Source organism: Cheilinus undulatus, linkage group 17 (genome assembly GCF_018320785.1).
Source record: "Cheilinus undulatus linkage group 17, ASM1832078v1, whole genome shotgun sequence".
Classification (NCBI taxonomy): Eukaryota; Metazoa; Chordata; class Actinopteri; order Labriformes; family Labridae; genus Cheilinus; species Cheilinus undulatus.
The window spans coordinates 40,219,607-40,239,666 of NC_054881.1; the positions used below are offsets into that span (position 1 = coordinate 40,219,607).

General features: G+C 40.2%; 2 protein-coding genes across 5 annotated transcripts in view; both read right to left on the bottom strand.

The window, feature by feature from the left end:
- The window catches only part of camsap1a (calmodulin regulated spectrin-associated protein 1a), a 37,955-nt gene extending 25,416 nt beyond the window's left edge, over window positions 1-12,539 (bottom strand). For all 4 annotated transcript variants that reach the window (XM_041810065.1, XM_041810063.1, XM_041810064.1 and 1 more), the window contains exons 1-2: window positions 12,389-12,539; window positions 11,681-11,862 (exon numbers count right to left, since the gene is read on the bottom strand). In XM_041810065.1, the coding sequence (XP_041665999.1) occupies window positions 11,681-11,861 (181 nt within the window). In that variant the 5' untranslated portion in view covers window position 11,862; window positions 12,389-12,539. The remainder of the gene's footprint in view (window positions 1-11,680; window positions 11,863-12,388) is intronic.
- Window positions 12,540-16,854: 4,315 nt separating this feature from the next.
- Window positions 16,855-20,060, bottom strand: part of notch1a (notch receptor 1a) — a 32,095-nt gene continuing 28,889 nt past the window's right edge. The window contains exon 34 of the mRNA XM_041810864.1: window positions 16,855-19,311. Within this exon, the coding sequence (XP_041666798.1) occupies window positions 18,073-19,311 (1,239 nt within the window). The 3' untranslated portion in view covers window positions 16,855-18,072. The remainder of the gene's footprint in view (window positions 19,312-20,060) is intronic.

The following is a 20,060-nucleotide window of genomic DNA, read 5'->3' on the forward strand; positions in this document are numbered from 1 at the left end:
GTTAAAATCATATTTCAGGGGTGCAGATGACCTAGTGGTAAGGCCATGTCCCATGTATATAGGAGGTCTGAGTTCAAGTCCCGCCTTTGGCTTCTTTTCTGCATTTTACTCTACACGCTTTCATACCTGTGCCCAACTCTATCCACTGTCCTATCTCAAAAAAGGGTAAAAAGGTCCTGAAAACAGTGCCTCCTAACACATGCAAAAAAATATCAGTGCGAATAGGGCTCCATGATATTATTGGCATGATATCTGTAACAGCCAATATACAGTGCTTAACACATTTATGAGACCACCATCCAAAGTAAGGTTTTTGCCACAGCTGCCCTAAATTAACAGCATTGGTAATTACCAAAATCATTTTTTATGTTTCTGCAATGGTTAATACACCAATATGTAGAAGCTCTTTAACCCAAATGATATTTCTAATGCTAACATATAATTATTATTGTTATCCATGAATTTTCAAACTTACTGATTTACAAAAAACTGAAAAAAATAGTAAAGCACATTAATATTGCTTGATTAATATGTCAAATTATAGTTATTTACTTGCATTCCTGAAGAGAAAAATGAGTTTTAGTGGTTGAATGTTATGCTTGATTCATTTCTGACTTCTCAGAGAAGCCCAGTTAGCCGGGTCAAATGTGGATATAAAAAGGTGAGTTAAATGTGCCGGTAGTCGAGTGGTTAGGGCGCCCACCATGTACGCAGGTGGCCTGGGTTCAAATCCTGCCTGTGGCACCATTTCCTGCATGTCTCTCCCTGTTTCCGAGTCTATCCACTGTCCTCTTCTATCTAATAAAGGCACGAAAAGGCCCAAAAATAAATCTTAAAAAAAAAAAAAGAGGGTGAATTCAGTTTGAAATTCCTCATTCCTGTTCAAAATGGTAAAGCGTGGAGAGCTCAACGAAAATGAAAGAGTCCGCATTAAAGCACTTCATGATGCTGGATGGTCTTTGAGACAAATATGACAGATGGTCTGATAAATTTGTTAAGCACTGTATATGAGGTGAATATCAGCCGTTATCGGCTATACCAGCTGAAGTATTATCTTTTTTGGTTCATGGTTATTCCTTAAACTTTACACTGTGTTTTACGGTCTGAAGTTTTAGGTCTGAACCACATTACTAACTTAACAGAAGTAAGTAAATTTGTGTTTGGTAGATTGTTTCTTTGTTGTAACAATACTTCTTGGCAACAAATCATATACTGTTGGAAAGCTTGTTTATTTCCCTTTTACATGGTGCCACATTTGTAAGGAACATGCATTTGTGGGATGAGCAGCAGAGCTGAGTATGTGGGTTGTGCCCACAAAAAATTTGCCAAATCTTCCCTGCCAGTGCCAAACAGCTGGGAGGGGAAGATTTGGCACATTTTTCATGAGCCCAACCCACATTCTCAGCTCTGCTGCTCATCCCACAAAGTCATGTTCCTTACAAATGTGGCACCATTTAAAAGAGGACTAAACAGGATTTCCAATGGTGATTTATTGCCAAGACGCATTGTTACAACAAAGAAGTAATCTACCAAACACAAATTTACTTACTTTTTGTGTTAAGTTTAGAAGTCCTGAGCACCCATTAATGGGTAATTTCTTGTTTTTAATGACCAGCAGTTGCAAGTAACTCCCACACTTTGTCTAAACTGCACAAAAAACCTCACCATGTATCAATACTGGAACATTGCCGATGTATTTGTGCATTTTAGACCATGTTTCCAGTCATAATCCACTTTAATCAACCTGAGTTAAGCTCTTTCTAGTTCTACAAGGGTAGCTTTGGATTAAAGATGACTAGAAACGTGTCGTTCTAAAAGCTGTACCTAAAAAAGTAATGATCAAATCCTTGTGTATAGTAGGCTTTAAAACGCCCACATTTGGACAATGATGATGCATCAATACTCAGCCACTTAGTGAAGCGTCTTCTCTTGTTGTGTTTCACATTAGCAGCAAGCTGACTGAGACATCCATTAGAGGAAACACACACACACACGCAGATATACAGTCACAAACACACACACACAGGGCAGAGACTACAGCTAGAGCTCTATGTGAAACCCTTAGCTGTGATTTTCACAGCCGACTGCCTGTTTGGCACCGTCTCCCTACAGTATTTCTCTCACTCTCTGCTACCATATGGACACGAGATCATGTGAGGAAAAGCTCTTTTTGCATGCCTCCAGGTCTCTTTTTGTATTTACACCAACAAAACAAATCTTTTATATCTTCTTCCAGCAAACATCTCTTTAAACTCCCACTTCCTCAGACTCAGCTGTCCAGGAATGCCCTCCCCTTTATCCGTCCTGGTTGCCATGGAGACTGTGATGGGGGATGCCAGCATGGCTGGAGGTGGGGGGCTGGGTTGCCATCCCAGGGCTTGCTCATTGGATCAGTCCCTGACATCGGGAGGTGGGTGTGAGCTTATGTGTGAGTGGTGTGAAGAATTGAATGGGGGGAGCTGCCCTTTAATCCTGGTTGCTAATTCTGCTTAGATATTTATTATCCACCTGATCCTGTGTTAAAGCCCACTCTGGTGTGCATCTGTGTGTGGGTAAATCAAGAGGAGAGGGGGAGGGCAGGGGGCGCCTTTGTTCCTGTTCTCTCAGACAGAAGGTCAGATTGATCAGCAGAGATCTTGCTGACAGTCAGGGCAGAGCTGTCAGACTCGGAGCTCTGCAGGGGAAAGCCACAACTCTGCTCTGTGATAAGAGGGCTTAATGGAGTCTTCTTCAGCAGACAATATGTTGGGGAAACAGAGCCTGTAAGCTGCTGCACCCTGTACAGAAGTCTGACCCTGCAGAATAAACATGTTAGCTGGCATTTAAAGCCCAACTGTGGGGGCTTCAGTTCAGTGGAGCTTATTCCTTTTATTTTAAAGCTCTTTAACATTTTAAAAATATATACAACTTCATTAACAGACACCAAAAGTTGGCTAAACTATAATTACTGTATGTTTGGTATTTTCTCATACTTATTTTTTCAGAGAGCTTCATCACATGATGTGTTAGACTTGTTATACATACTTTGGCTTAGATTAGGATCATCTACAGCTCAGAAAATTTGAAGAAAAAAGCAAAGAATATGTTAAAACTTGGGCGTAAGTATTGTTTTCATGTCTTAACAGTAAATCTTTAGACAGCTCACGATTCAATTACAATTCATAGGGCTACGATTCAATTCGTAATCGATTATTGATGCATTTTGCTGCACTTGTCTTTTTTTTTTTTTTACATTTCTGTTGTTATCACTGTGACAAACATAAAAACATTTCCTTTGTATTTAGAAAAAAAGAGATAAATTAAATGTCCACTATCCTCTAATCGAAGATGTGTATAAACTGAAAATTTATAACTGCACTGAACCACAGGTAGCAGCATCCTTTCCTTGTAACATTTCTGAAATTACAGACATAAAAATGTCCTTTTCACAGATGAACAACTGGTAGTCTAAATCTTGCTGTTAGGCACTGTGTGTCAAAGTTCCACCTTTTTGTTCCTGCTATTCCACAGCATTAAATAACAATTATCGATTATTAGACATGTATAAATCCATTCAGTCTTCCACCTCCACACCACAATGCATCTAAGAATCGATTATTTCTTCTACCTCTACTTGCTACCATTGCACTCTGAAGACAAAAGAACACTCCAAGCAACTCAGAGAAAAGGTTGTTGAAGATTATAAGTCAGGGGATGGGTACAAAAGCATTTTCCAAAGCACTGAACATCCTCCAGAGTTCAGGTAAACCCATCATCAAGAAATGGAAAGAATATGGCACATGTGTAAATCTGTCTAGATCAGACCGTCCTCACAAACTGAGTGAGCGTGCAAGAAGGAGACTAGTGAGAGAGGCCACCAAGACACCTATGACTACTCTGAAGGAGTTCCAAGCTTCAGCAGCTGAGATGGGAGAGACTCTGCAGACAACAACTGTTGGCCGGGTTCTTCATCAGTCAAAGCTTTATGGCAAAGAGTGGCAAAGAGAAAGACACTGTTGAAGAAATCTCATTAAATCTTGACTAGAGGCATGTGGGAGACTCCATGGTCAAGTGGGAGAAAGTTCTTTGGTCTAATGAGACCAAAATGATGCTTTTTGGCCACCCCCGACACACCATCTCCACCGTGAAAGATGATGGTGGCAGCATCATGCTGTGGGGATGCTTCTTGGCAGGCTTGGAAGGCTTGTAAAGATAGAGGGTAATATGAACGTGACAAAATATAGGAAAATCCTGGAGGACAATCTCATTCAGTCTGCTAGAGAACTACTGCTTCAGAGAAGGTTTATTTTCCAGCAAGTGGTCCTGGCTCAGAACCCACCAGTCTGTCTCACGACAGATCATGACCAACGTTTCCAAATATTTTCAACAACAAATGTTTAGTTAATTAAATATGTTGCAGTTTGGAGCATGATTGGATCAAAACACCCGATATAAAAAAGAAAAAGGACAAAACTGACAAATTTTATACATTCTTTTCCCATCATTATGTCAAATGTTGCTAATTTTCCAGAGGACTTGTGAAATTTCTTCACTATCATGGGAAAAGAGGCCGTTTATTACAAGAAGAGGAGGTAAATTAGTTGAAATATTGATCAAACATTTAAATTTGCCCTATTTCACAGTAAAACAGAGTAAAATAAAAGGTACTGATGCATGTCCAATAAGGACTTAAGGGCTTTTGCCAACATTTTTTTCAACCACCTAGTCTCGACCCACTGAAGACTGCTCCCAATTCTGGGTCCCGACCCACCAGTTGAGAACCACTGATATAGACAATGCAAGTACTGTATTCCATTAACAATATGTGATACATTATCCTAGTCACTGCAGGTCAACTAGGTCCAAATCTAATAATCTATTTCATCTCTGACACAAAAAACACAGATGAAAACATTCCCGTGTTTCTCCTGACATTTTGAAAAGATTCTCTACAGACTATTACATTAAATTAAATTAATTAAAAGCTAATAAACCTGTCCAAACAAACACTCTACAGACAGAAGCCCTCAGGTTCAATCCCATTACACACTTAAACATGTGACTGTCCTGACTTTCACACCAGCACATACGGACGCTGTCCTCCACACACTGCTGTGTTTGTGGGTTTGCCGTCTAATCTAATAATGTTGTTTTGAAACTTCTGTCCTTGTCTGTTAGAATCAGTGACGCAGGATGGCATCACAGAAAACAAACATGAAATGACCTGCTTTAGATTCAAGCAGGAACACACCGCTGATAAGTTTTCAGTGTCTTTACTGTCATTATTATCCTTTTATTTACACCACTCATCCCATGTGGGGTCATGGGGGGTAGGACTGAGTCCCAGCTGTCAATGGAGGAGAGGCGGGGTACCACCTGGACTGTTCACCAGTCAATCACAGGGCTGACATATATACACATGGTGCCTTCAAATGGGGTCAGATGTTCACAAGGACTATCTGAACACCTTCTCAGGGTATTTATATCTTAAGTTGAATTTTTCTACAAGCCTGGAGTTCACAGGTTTGACAGGTTTTTGGCAAAGTTTTCAGAAATGACAGAAGCCATGGATTCCAGTTTTTAGCCGCCTGCAGCAAAAAGAGCTATGGCAAGTGTTAATCTACAGTAGATCAGCCTTTCTCAACACGGGTGCCACAGCACCCTAGGGTGCTTCCAAAACAGTGTTAATTTCGGCAGCTATTTTTAATTTTAGTCTTAGTTTAGATGAAATGTCTTTTAGTTTTAGTCCATGAAAACTCAAAAACATTTTATTCTAGTTTTAGTCCATAAAAGTCCTCACATTTTAGTCTTTACTTTTAGTCCTTTACCTTTTAGTCCTTTACTTTTAGCATTTATTCTCTTGCCTAAATCTGGTACCAAATCATGGTAGTGTGTTCTCTGTCAAACCTGGGGTCCCTGCTTTCTACAGCTGAGAGGCAGAATACATGCAGATGCATTGTTTTTTGACACATTTACCTACAGTGGAGAAATATCACAGATTTTGAATGTCCAACAAAAACTAACTTACATTTTAGTCTAGTTTTAGTCATCATGACGAAAACTAACCTTACTTTTTGTCATTTTAGTCATCACAGATCTATTTTTGTTAGTCTTTGTCCAGTTTTTGTCATCGAAAAAAGAAATATAATTAACACTGTTCAAAATGATTTAAATTCAACCTATTATTGGGGCGCAGGTGGCCTTGTGGTTTAGGGTGCGCCGGTTGGCCCGGGTTTGAGTCCAGCCTGTGGCACTGTCCAGCATGTCTCCCTCCAACTCTCTCATCCCTGTTTCCAATTCTATCCACTGTCCTCCGCTGTCATTAACGGCATAAAAAGCCCAAAAATATATCTTTAAAAAAATAATGATAATAACCAATAATTATCAAGAATATGCAGCTCATTAGCTCCTGGTGTAAAAACTCAAAATGGTTTTATCCACCCTTGTTTTGTATCATCTTTGGGATCAGAAAATGAAATGGCTGACATTAGCATGCACTGCAAAAGAATCCTGCAGGTGTTTTAAGTTCAACAGGTGTTTATGGACTGAGCCATGTGTAAAAGTGTATATTTAAGGTCTCAGGCACCCTAGGGGGAAATCTGTCTCTTTTGAGAGATCCAGATCATTTGGCCCAGCTCAGTAGAGCTGGTTGTTTGGCTCCCAAACGTTTCTTCATTTGGTCAGTTTGGCTTTTTAAATGTGTATTAAATAACGACAAAGCATGGAGGATAGGAAACTGGCACTTAAACGAGAGCCAGCTACCGCAGCTAACATAACAGAGCCGAGTCGTAGCACAGGCTTGTTTGTGAACAGCTCATCATTACTCAGTTGCTTATCCCACCAGGTTCATTCAGTTGATAGCCAGTTTTAATCAAAAGCATGTTTGTGACAGAAAAAGATTTTTAAAATATATTTTGAAGGGGCCAGCTAGTCTTTTAGGTCAGTACAAGACTCCTTAAGACTCTTGTCTGCCTAAATCTGATTAGACGATGCTGGAGGCTAGGAGGTCTGCAGGACAGAGTAAATGTTGATATTGATCACCCTCAGATCAAGCATGTCTATTAAACTGTGGGAAAAAAAAACCTTTTTGGTAAAGTGTAGTGATCATATTCAATACTATGATAATTGCAGTGTACAGGTAAATTTAGAGCTGTACTAACTTTCCTCCATTCCCATTCAGTCCTAATGGCTACCCCCCAACTTCTGACATTCAGTAGACAATTAGGATCATGTGACTGCAAACAACCTATTGGAGAAGCTCTGAATACTTGGAGAGGACCCAAAAATGCTATTTCCTAACTTCCATGGAAAGGCTCAGTCTGATGGGTATCATAACTAGAAAACTTCCCTCTGGGAGGTGACACCTCTACAGTAGTTGAAGGAAAATTATACCATCATGTATGGCTGCAAATTCATTTTGATAAGACACAGTAATATCCACAAAAGAAGTGATTGCATTAAGTTGTCTGCAGTGAGACAGATTTAGGAAACGAGCATAAAGCTCAAACTTAAAGCTCTACATTTGAATAACATCCCTCAAAAGTTAGAATGTTACTTTGCCAGTTTAGTATTAACAGTCATAAAGTCATAAGGTGAAATTACGTCATATTTCATTAGCATGCAATTCCCAACCCATGGTCCTAGATATGAAACGGCTCGAGAAGGGCTCAGCCCCATCAGATTTGGCCACCATTTCTTCTGTAACATCCTGGTAAAAATCTCAACATGTAATACTGGTACTTTTCTTCTCAGAGTGGGTAGAAAAGCTGCAGGAAGTAAACTCTCTTGTTGTTTAGAGGTCCTGACTGTCTGTGGCACGCTGACGTCAGGATGAGCCAATCAGATTATGGAGAGCATGAAGCTTGACGGGGGAGAGAAGGTCATGGTCTGGTGTTCACAGTGGGTACTGGATCTGTACCATGGAAGCAACCCAGTGTTTGGCGATACAAAGGAGAAGCTTTTATCAGTATATCATAGCATAGAATGTATCCAATGTCTACAACATGGAAACAGTATATTTCCAGTTGTGAAAAGTCCCACATTTTAAAAAAACAACACAATTTCAAATAATATGTGTAACCCAAACGCTGTTATGAGCAAAAGGTAAATTCAAAATGTGGGTATCAGCATAACCCTAATATCTCTAAGAATGAAAACGCTCCAACTGTTGGACGATATTATCTCCATCTTAAATATTCAGCGGCTGTTTATCCCACCACAAGCTTTGAATGTTAGTGGGTTGTTCCACTCTAAGACTCAGTTTACTGAGTCATCCTCTGCATCACAGAAGACAGCTCTGCAGTGCAGGAAACACTAAAACTACTGTACCCATAAACCTGAAATGATGACAAAGACTTTCCCTTCTCTGAATGACTGCCTCTGTGTCTCCTTCCAAAAGCCTCATTGTCAAACGGATTGTAAAATTGCAGAGACGTGTGGGCTTGCATGAACAGCACAGCTGACCTCCTCCTTACACTACAGCGAGAGCAATCATCGGGTGACACAAAAACCCACATTAGAGGAGAAATGATGACTAGACACGTACTTGCAGCCAGGCGATATGGAGTGATTGTTTTTGATGTTTTTGGCAGATCTGGTCAGAGCTAGTGACCTGGGGATAAAAGTCTTTGGCTGATCTGGAGATGTTGGTCTGGGTCTTTACAGAGGAACACGAAACCTCGGCTATGGTTTCATGTTGTAGTGATTCTGTTCTTGAGGAACTTTGATCAACCATTGGATGAAGGAAAGAACCAGATGGAGAAAAATAAAAATAAAAAACTTAGTAACTTATTACCCAATCACTGGAAAAAATAAATGAGGACACCTGCATACCATGTCTTATTTTGGTCTATTTTCCCCATTTTGTTTAAGTACTGACTTTATCATTCATTGATATTGAAAAGATTCCAGCATTGTTTTGCTCTTGAGTTTTGGGTATTCATATGGTGATAATTGCATATACCGATGCCATGTATTTTATGGCTATGTATCAATAAGAATATGACTATAAATTTCATAATATAGGGATTAAAACTAGTAGTTTTAATAGTTTAAACAAGGCTATATGTTCTGGGATTTTTCGGTCTAACTTGTGAAAACTTGTGTAAGGACATGACTATTGACTACAGGAAAATAAAGGGAAACCCTGGAGAACAATTTGATTCAGTTTGCTAGAAAACTATGGCTTGGGGGAAGATTTATTTCCCAGCAAGACCCTGACCTGAAGCATACAGTGAAAGCTGCACAGGCATGGTTTTAAGACAACATTGTGAATGTTCTGGAGCAGCTGAGTCAAAGCCCAGACCTCAATCCCATAGAGAATAAGAGGCTGGACTTGAAAAGGGCTGTTCATGCTCCATTCACATGCAACCTGACAGATCTTGAGCAAAGAGGAATGGAGTAAAACTGCAGTGTCCAGATGTATGAGCCTGAGTGAGACCTATCCAAACAGACCCAGAGCTGTGATTGCAGCCAAAGGTGCTTTAACTAAATACTGACTTGAAGGGGGTGAATATCTATGCAATAACATATTTCAAATTACATATTTCTATTAAATCAAAATTGTTTTTTAAAAATCTGACTTCACTTTGACATTAAAGAAGTTATTTTGTGCTTTCTTAAATACTTTATATAGACACTATATCAGCTACTTACTAGTATTGCAGTGCAATTGCAATGTTGATGTTAAGTGAACCTTTACAAGCTTATAATACCATTACTCTTCTCAATCAACAGGATTTGCATTCAGCAAACTCTTCAAGCAAGAGTTTGCTTGCTCTTTATATCATGCTGGCTCTTACATGTGCAACCAGGGGCGTAGCACGGGGGGGGGGGGGTACTGATTACCTGGGCCCACAGTAGAGAGGGGCCCTTGAGGAGTCTGCAATGAAAAGTGTGTTCTATTTTTTCTTCGTAATTAGTGTCATTATTGAATCAAAAGAAACAAAATGAATGGGTCAACAGACTGAAATTTGTATCAAATAGAGTCAAATAAATACTGGGGGTGCCTCAACTACTCCCTTAACCCTTTACCTACTGAGCCAGCGCCGGCGCTGTGTTTAATATGTCCAGAGTATTATTACCATATGTAGGAGCCAAACATGTAAGTTTTGGAGATGCCTTTGGGTGTAGGTGGGTTTTGGTTTACGCACGGATTAGTGGGTGTGGTTTTTGGTGGCACGGCGGTGATCAGTTAATTTACTCCACCTGTGCACCTGTGGTGTGCCTCTGCTAGAAGTTGGAGTGGGGTGAGCACAGGGAGGACATTTTCTGTTGACCGCACGTTCTAGGTTAGAATTTGACCTATTTCGGTTTTTTGTTCGGTAAAGTTGTTCAATGGTAAGATGCAGCGCTATGTAAATAAACTGGGTTTGGTGCGATAAAGTAGCGAGTGGGCGTCATCACTTTGACTCCCGTGTTTAGCCTGGAGCGGCTTTAATTTTGGATGGATCGGCCGCTATACCATAACTCTGTCAAAGTTTGTCCGATCAAAAAATATTCCAACGGAGTTGGAAAGCTGAGAACTGTGGGCATGCATACATACATGGTTTATTATGGTACTTGCAACCATATGACATGGGCATTCATAGCAAAACACCATAGCAAAACACCAGAAGTATCGTGAGACTGCTACACAGATTCTCAACACTGTAACTCCTCCAAAGTTTGCTCAATCTAAAAAATTCCAACGCTGACAGAGAGCTGAGAATCTGTGTTTTCTGGCAATATATGATTTGTGGTATATATATTACGTTAATGTCAAACATCACAGCGAAAACGGCAGCTTTGGCAGAAGACGAGTGAGAAAGGAGAGTGAAGGAAGAGGGTAAAAGGAGAGCGAGCGAGAGTGGTGTTTTGTTTTCAAAAAATAGCGCTAGATAGTGGCATTTGTGCGTGTCTGTCATGTGCACTAACAACATGTTACTTGAGAATGCTGAGAATGCATTTTTCCACCTTCATTTGCACTAATTGTTGCCTATGTATATAGTTATCTTTTGCACTGTGTTTTGCACACCCAGAGTCCTAGACTCCAAAAATGACTGGTGATTATTCTAAACATGTATAGGTTCACATTTTAAATGTCAAATCAAAACTTCATGAGCAATAACAAAATTTCTTCTCATAAAAGTCATGAAAAACAAATCTGTTTTTGTGTTTTTGTGTTCTGACAATTCCATATAATGTGCAATAATCATTTACCAGATGTTGAAAAGTCAAGTTCAAGTACTCCTGGGAAAAGGGACCAAAGCTCTCAGACTCAGGGCATTTCCTGACTATTTTACAGCCATAATAGCAAAATATGTCCAAATCGCCATTTTTAGACTCAGTAGGTAAAGGGTTAAAAATGTCCAAATGGTATAGCCCAGCACTGCGAAACAATGCAAGTAAATTCAATTTAACCACAGTGAAAATATTGCACATAAATAGAGAAATTATGTTTCAAATATACATTAACATGCATATGTATTTGTAAAAAATGATGCAACATTTGTTGCTTGGCTATCCAGTTAAGGGGGGCCTGTGTGATATTCTTTCTGAGGGCCCAAAATCCTTAGCTATGCCCCTGTGTGCAAATGCATTATGCCAGTAACATGGCGATTTGCACAACAGAAATTGCTTTAATGAGTTAGTAATAGCGTGCGATTATTACAAGATAGCTACATGATGCAAGGTGTTAACCATCAAAGGAGAATAGCCTTACCTATACCATAGGCTTTGGCAAACAACCAGCGGAGATTTGCGTCTATTTTGGCTCTTGCCGAGTCGTAGAGCTCCAGCGGTACGACCTGAGCCTCCATGCTTCCTCCTCCTGCATCATCATCATCATCCGCCACTGCTGCTCTCCAGGTGCTGTCCCTGCCAGCACTCACCTCCACATCCATCCTGCACACAGTTACAATCACAGCCGCCTGCATTACATCATCGACATGGAGAATAACAAGCAGCAGGGGCCTGGCTCTCTGACAGCACCTGCTCTGCTTCTAGCGTACACAGAAAGGACCCACCTTGTTGAACGTGCTCCTTTAAGGGGAGGCTGAGCTGTCAATCATCTGTTAATGTTATTCTGTGATTTTCATGTGTTTGCAGTTTTTAAATCCCAGTCAAACATGATTAATCCCCCTTTTTAGCCTGTAATTGGCTGATTATATGTTATGTTAGGAATAAAATAAAGCAGCACTTTAAGGTATGAATAAAAGCTTCCCTTGGTGTATTATCCACCTGAAATAAAAAGAAGATATTAGCATTTTTAGCGTTAGCTGCTGTTTATCCCTGGTCTTGGGTGGACATTTGACCAATGAATGACCTAACAGTCTCCTAGCAACATTAACTTAACAGCCTATTAACGCTAGCTATTAGCTAGCTTAACTGCTCACCGAAATAAAAGCATGGAAACATGACAAAGACTCACCTCTACGCCTGCATTTGTTCCTCTTCACAGCTTTCAGAGGGATGTGTTGTTATAAAGCCGACATGCTGGCCCTGCTTCAGCTACCAGTGGAATAACAGAGAGGACTCCTCCCTGCCCAGCGACACAAATCTCCGGTCCGGCCTCTCAGGATAAAGCTGCGGCGGCTGGCGGCTGATGGTGGTTAATCCAATAATAAAAAATCTGTTTGGCGACCATCCGGAGGCCTGTTCTCGAGGAAATTATGAACGTCCGACTGTCTGCTGTTTCATATCGAGGCTGTCATCGCCTCAGAAAGGCGATAGCTGGTGTAACGGTGCCTGTTGTAGGAGCCTGTCTCTATGGGGACGACTGGTATCCTCTGACGGCTCCATCAGCCTGTAGAGGGCGCTGCAGGACTGTAGCAGCCAGCTTAATTCTATTGAATTTACTGACACAGGAAATAAATCAAAGCTGCCAAAGCTGAGTGCAAATAAAACTAAATTAAGATCAATAAAATAAAAGCATTCATAATATATGAAAACAGTGTGCATCACTGAGTGTGTGGCCTACAAAAAACAGGATTTGATGAACTTACACTGCCTATAAAATGTATTCACGTTTTACCCTTTTACTGATTTTATGTTATGGTCAATAAAATAGGGCTTTTTGACAAGAACAAAACAAACAAAAACTCTGTGGTTTCAAAGTGATAAATAAAAGTAAAAAGTAATGCCAAATAATAAAATATTTACTGGAAAAAAAGACGATTAGATGAAGTGACTGGCCTGATTCAAAAGACATCCAGCAGATTGGTGCTGGTAATCTCACAATTATTGAGCAGGAATCACCTGACTACAGTGAATGTGTCCCAAGTGACTGTCTCCTCGACTAGACACCTGTTTCTGGAAGGTCTGGTGACTGGTTAATCACTATTTCTGGCTACCATTACACCATGGAGACAAAAGAAAACTCCAAGAAACCCAGAATAAAGGTTGTTGAAAAGTATAGTCAGGGAGTGGAAACAAAAACAAAAAAACAAAAAAACATTTCCAAGGCACTGAACATCCCCTAGAGCACAGGTGTCAAACTCAAGGCCCAGGGGCCAAATCCAGGCCGTGGAACAGTTAAATCTGGCCCCCAAGATGATCTCATATTTCTGTTCTAACTGGCCATCAGTCTGAGGTCTGCAGATTTCCTCAAATATAAAAATCTGAACTTATCCTTGATGATTTAAGAAATCCTTCTTAAGTCACAAAATCTGAAAAAGTAAGGAGTAAAAACATTTCGATAAGAAGTCAGGAATGTGGGAAAATAAAGTCATTTGTGTTTAATTTCATATTTTCAATTTAGCATCTCACAATTAGGACTCAAACTTAGGATTTTGACTTCATTCTTTGAGCATTTTACCTCATAATTTTGACCTCTCATATAATATTTTGAGCTTTAAAATTTATAATTCTAATTTTTAAGTGATATTTTGACCTTTTTAACCAATTATTTTGTATGTTACCTCATATTTTCAACTCCAAACTTTGAATTCATAATCCCATAATTTGACCTTTTAGACTCACAACTTAAAATTTTGAATCATATTTTGACTTTTAATTTCATGATTACAATTTTATTTCATATTTTGACCTTTTAAACTCATGATTTTGATTTCTTTCTTATATATTTGCCCTTTAAAAACATTATTTTTCAGTTTCAATTTCATGTTTTGAGCTTTTTGAACTAATAAATTTACTTTTCTCAGATTGTGAGCCTTTAAACTTATCTTTTTAACTTTTTAAATGTCAAAATCATTGATCATCAGTCTTTTTTTTTCATGTTTTATTACTGGTGAAATGAGGTTGACAGTTTCTGGTTACAAAGGTGACCCTGTTTGGCCCTCAGGGTAGACCTGAATCCAGAATCCGGCCCCTGTTGTGATTGAGCTTGACACCCCTGCCCTAGAGTTCAGTTAAATCCATCATCAAGAAATGAAAGATTTTTGGCCGTCAGACAAGATACTTTCTTTGGCAGACATCAAACCAGTGTTAATTTTGTCAACTAAAACTGTGACTAAAAATGTTTGTCGACAGCTTTTTTCCTGTGACAAAAACTAGACAAAGACTTACAAAAATAGATCTGTGATGATTCTGCCTCTCAGCTGTAGAAAGCAGGGACCCCAGGTTTGGCAGAGTGCAGAGAACACACTACCATGACACCTGCACATCACCACAAACGCAACATCCCCACTGAGATCCACGGAGGTGGCAGCATCATGATGTGGGGATGCTTCTCAGCAGCCGGCCCTGAAAGGCTTGTAAATGGTAGAGGGTAAAATGAGCTTCATCCAAGGTTCAAGTCCAGTTTGTAACTCTTTTCCTGTCTCTCTTTCTCGCTCTCTTTCTTCAGTTTCTATTCACTTCCACTGTATTAGCTAATAACCTACAAAAGCCCCTTTAAACAAAATCACTGTGGTACTACTCGGTTATCACCACAAGAGGGCAGTAGACACCAACAGCTACAAATGCAGTGCATTCAGACCCCTTCACTTTTTCAATTCTTGTAATGTTGCAGCCTGATTTCTATTTCATATTCATTCCTGTTCTCATTTGTCTACACTCAGTACCACATCAGGACAAAGTGAAAACAGAATTTTAGAAATCTTTGTAAATTTATAAGAAAAAAAAAAAAAAAAAAATCAGATTTACATAAGTGGGCAGACCCTTTGAAACAACACTTGAGATTTATCTCAGGTTCCTCCCATTTCTCTGATCTTTGCTAAGATGTTCCTATGCCTTGATTGGAGTCCACCTGTGGTAATTTAAATTGATTGGACGTGATTTGGAAAAGTACACAGCTCTCTATAGAAGGCCTGACAGCTGACAATGATATCAGAGCAAGAAACAAGCCATGAGGTCACAGGAACTGCCTGCAGAGCTCCAAGGCACAGATCTGGGGAAGGTTACAAAAGTTTCTGCTGCACTGTGGGTTCCCAAGAGCACAGTAGCCTCGAGAATTCTCACATTTCCAGGACTCTTCCAAGAGCTGGTCAAACTGAGCAGTCGGGGGAGAAAAGCCTTAGTAATAGAAGTGACCAAGAACCCGATGGTCACTCTGACTGAGCTCTAGAGATCCTGTGTGGGGATGGGGCAAAGTTTCAGAAAGAAAACCGTCACTACAGCACCCCACCGATCTGGGGATATGGCAGTGGGCTAGACGAAAGCCTCTCCTCAGTGCAAAACTCAGAGCCAAACCACATGGATCCATCCTGCCTTGTATCAATGCTTCAGGCTGGTGGTGGTGGTGTAATGGTGTGGAGGATATTTTCTTGGCACACTTTGAGCCCCTTAGTATCAATTGAGCATTGTTTTAATGCCACAGCCTACCTGAGTATTGTTGCTGACCATGTCCATCCCTTTATGACCACAGTATACCTTCTTCTGATGGCTACTTCCAGCAGGATAATGCACCATGTCACAAAGCTCAGATCATCTCAGACTGGCTTCTTGAACATGACGGTGAGTTCACTGTACTCCAATGGCCTCCACAGTCACCAGATCTCAATCCACTAAAGACTTGGTTCCCAACCTGGGGTCTGGGCCCCCCTAGGGGGCGCCAGAGATCTCAGGGGGGGCCTGAGGCTCTGTCTGCACTGAGGTTGATAAAATTAGCTTTGCACATACCATGTACCATATCATGAATGTATGTTATACCATACAGAAATCATAGTATAAAAATCATAAATAATTCATACAATGGTTTTTGGGTACAGGAATTTGTGTTTCGGGCTACTTTGTTTGGATTTACACACAAAAAAAAAAAGTACGTTAATTTTGGCCAAAAAGTATCACTATTTTTCTATGGGGGGGGGGGGGGGGGGGCAAGTTTTTCTTAGAAGTTGGGGGTGCTCAAAGGACAAAAGGTTAGGAATCACTGCACTAGAGCACCTTTGGGATGTGGTGGAATGGGAGATTGTCATCATGAATGTGCAGCCAACAAATCTGCAGCAACTGTGTGATGCTTTCACGTGAATATGGATCAAAATTTCTGAGGAATGTTTCCAAAATGTTGTTGAACCTATTGCTCTAAGAATTCAGGCAGTTCTGGAGGCAAAAGGGGGTCCAACCTGGTCCTAACAAGGTGTACCTACTAAAGTGGCTGGTGATTGTATGTCAGTGTGATATTTGTGTGTTTTTAATCTTTAATAAACATGCAAAACATTCTTAAATACGACTTTCATGATGGGGCACTAAACTTAGATTAATCAGAATAAAAATGTTGTTTTTACACTTGTTACTTCATTAAAAAAATTTATCAAGTTAATCACATCACTACGCTGTGATTAATCATGGTTAAGAAGTGGGTCTGAGTACTTCATGAATGCACTGTAGCTGGTTAATTTTGTCACAACAATGGCTATGCTACCAGAAACATTTTTTAATGGAACAAAGAAGAAAAGAATTAAAGCTTAACAACAGCTTTTATTAAATCAAGACAATTTTTACAAAACATTTTAAATCAGGAAATACTTCTTTGCAAACTACAACTTTGCATGAACATTGATTTTGAATTACAGCTTTTTCTTAAAACCTCTTTATCTCAGAATTAGTTTATAAAACGTGACATTTAGACACCTTTCTCCACACTCCTTTACAAAAGTGCAGGCGATGTCGTTGAACACACATACGCACAAACATACACGCTCACACAGGTCCCCTTTGTTTTTTTCCAATATTCTCCACCTTGAAAACAATATTTTTTACAGGAAATCTCACAAATACTCTGTTTTTCTTCAGAAAAACAAAACTCACACTGGCACTATTTTGTGGCAAATGTAACAACTTTCTACAACAGGTCTGCACTTTAACACTTATCAGGTTAAACATGGTAACCATACTCACTGATAAGAGATTAAATATGAAGGAAAGAAACATTCCTTTCTTCATAGTTGATCTAAAATCAATGCTCAGCACCAACCAAGACCATTACTTAATGACAAATAGGCTCAGGCTGATTAGGATGCGTTTCCACTCATCTCTAAGGGATATTTGTTCTGTGCTTTAAGGTCCCAAATCTCCAAAGTAAGTTACCTCAGTTCTCTTTATAATCCTGCCAAGAGAGGAGCAGTGTAGCAACAATATGACAGATGAAACTTTAAATATATATCCGATCATCATCTAACACAGACTCAGTGATAAGACTTAGTGAAATGTAGTTTAGTAACAAAACCTGTGTTGCTTCAAAAGACAAAGGAGGTTAAAATATAATTAATACTGAAAACTTTAAAATAATCTATAAAAGTTGAAAAAAATCTGTACAAACATAACACAATGCAAATCCCCGAAAATAAAATTTAAGAAGGTCGATGCAAGATTAAAATAAATCCAGTGAATAAAGCAACACAAGACACAAATAAATAGCCAGTGTACACATCAAGGAGTCTTTTCTTCTGATATACACTCCTTTTAACAGTTTCTAACCTTCCCATACATAACATAATAAAAGAACTTAAAAAAAGCATAAATATAAAAGCATCTTCTTTATATTTCAGGTCAAAAAAAGCACATAAATAAATACAAAATTACTAAAACTGTTCTTGTCGTTAGTATAAAAACAGAGAATAAAAAAAGGCATGTTGAGTCCTGATAAAGGTTCGTCTGTCTTCTTGTATGTCCATGTTAATACAGTATATATTGTCCCACTAAAGAGTTCTGTCTCTATTTAAACTGGTCTGGGATCAGATTCATTTGTGAATGGATACTCGTAGGCGGACTTGAGATGCCTTCAGACCAGTCGGACATGTTGGAATGTGGGGACGAACTGGACCACTGGTCAGGGGAGCCTGGGGATGGGGTTAGAAACGGGTGGTCAGGCACCTGAAGCTGGTGGTTGGGGGTGTTGTCCATAGGGCCAGAGTAGCTGTGCTGGGAGGGAGGGGTGAGAAACTGGGTGCCGAGGATCTGGGTCTCCTGAGGCATTACGGTGTGGATAGGCATCGAGCGAGCGTTGTTCTGCTGCATGTCAGAGCCGTTCAGCTCCACGCTGGGGAAGCTCTGGTTCAGGGACTGCCCAGCTGTGGCAGAGTTGGAGTTCTGGTGCTGGAGCTGCCTCTGCATCATGTGCGTGGACGAACCGAGATGGCTGGTCTGCAGGTTCTGGTAGCCCATGATCTGAGACAGAGTGGCGGTGCTGACCCCATGCAGAGGACCCATCATGCTGTGGGATATTTGCGGTGCCTGGTTGAAGCCTCCTTGCTGGCCGACACCTGGGTGCATCCTGGAGACCCAGTCACACTGGCCTCCTCTGCTGCCACCTATAGACGTTGTGCCCTGACTGCTGGGGCTGGACACGGGCAAGTGGGAGAGACGGGGTGGGTTAGGATCGAAAGACATACAGCCCATATCTTTACCCATGCTCATCTGGCCCATATGGGAGTCTCCGCTGCCTTGAAGGTGATTTAAAGACATGGGTGGTGACTGCTGAAAGGGTGATGTCATAGGAGGCGAGGCCACATCAGAGAGGTAGCCATGCGGCGACTCGAGGGAATCAACCGGGGAGAGGACAGCTGAAGTGTCCAGCAAGTTACCCTTCCCATCTAGCGACTTCTTCTTCTTTACTTTATCTTTACCCCCGTCTTTCCCTCCTTTGCCAGAGCTGAGTTTGCGAACCTTCTTGGCAGAGAGGGTGGGTTTGAGGTTGCTTAGGTAGTCATTGGGGGAGCAAAGCGGCGGGGAGAGGCTGGGGTTGCTAATAGGGGCGCTGTGAAGCGCGGGACTCCTGACGACGTTGTACTCGTCCAGAAGGCGTACGATGTCGTGGTGCATGCGCTCCTGGGCGATATCTCTGGGTAGCTGGTCGAGGTGGTCGGTGATCTCACGATTGGCGAGGTGCTCCAGAAGAACTTTGGCGGTCTCGAAGCTGCCTTCACGAGCTGCAAGGAAGAGCGGCGTCTCCTCCTAAGAGATAGACCAAAAAAGAGATATCATTAGATATACTTCCAAAAACGTATTCTCCTGGAGATAGGCTTTAAATTACCATTTGACATTCGCTTTGTTAATTTGCACAGTTAAGATGCATGGAACAATCATTAAAGTCCAATGTTTGAGTAACCTGCATCAGAATCAGAAAAAGGAAGCACAAGTATCTTAAACAACGGATTATACTTTATCACTACAGATTAAGTCATGCTATCTTCATCATGGTTATGCAGTTAGCATAGACTTAATCTTAGCAAGTATGCATCCATTTGTTCTTATAGATTTAAATATGTTGCTAAATTAAAGCTAAAATGATGAGGGCCTACAAATTTGATAAATCACAAAGGTAATTCAAATCTGCAACTTAATAATTCAAATCTGCAAAGTAATAATCCCACATATTTAAGTTTAATAGCTATTACAGTTACAGGGATTTGTTAAATTTCTGGGAAGGTAAAATCTGCTGCTCTCAGAATTGTAATAACTTCCCATAAATGAAATGAGAACATTAGAAATAATTATTGAGGTCATTGTTGTTTGTTAATTCAAAAAATAGTTTCAGACAGACGTGTCAAAGCGACACTTTTAGTAATTTATGAATGAATTACAAAAACATTATGACTTTATAGGCAGTGCATCACTGTTATTATTATTATTATCACAGTTCTAAACCAACTTCTTAAGGCCTGCCTGAAACAAATATGGCATGGATTTCCCAGAGCGACAAC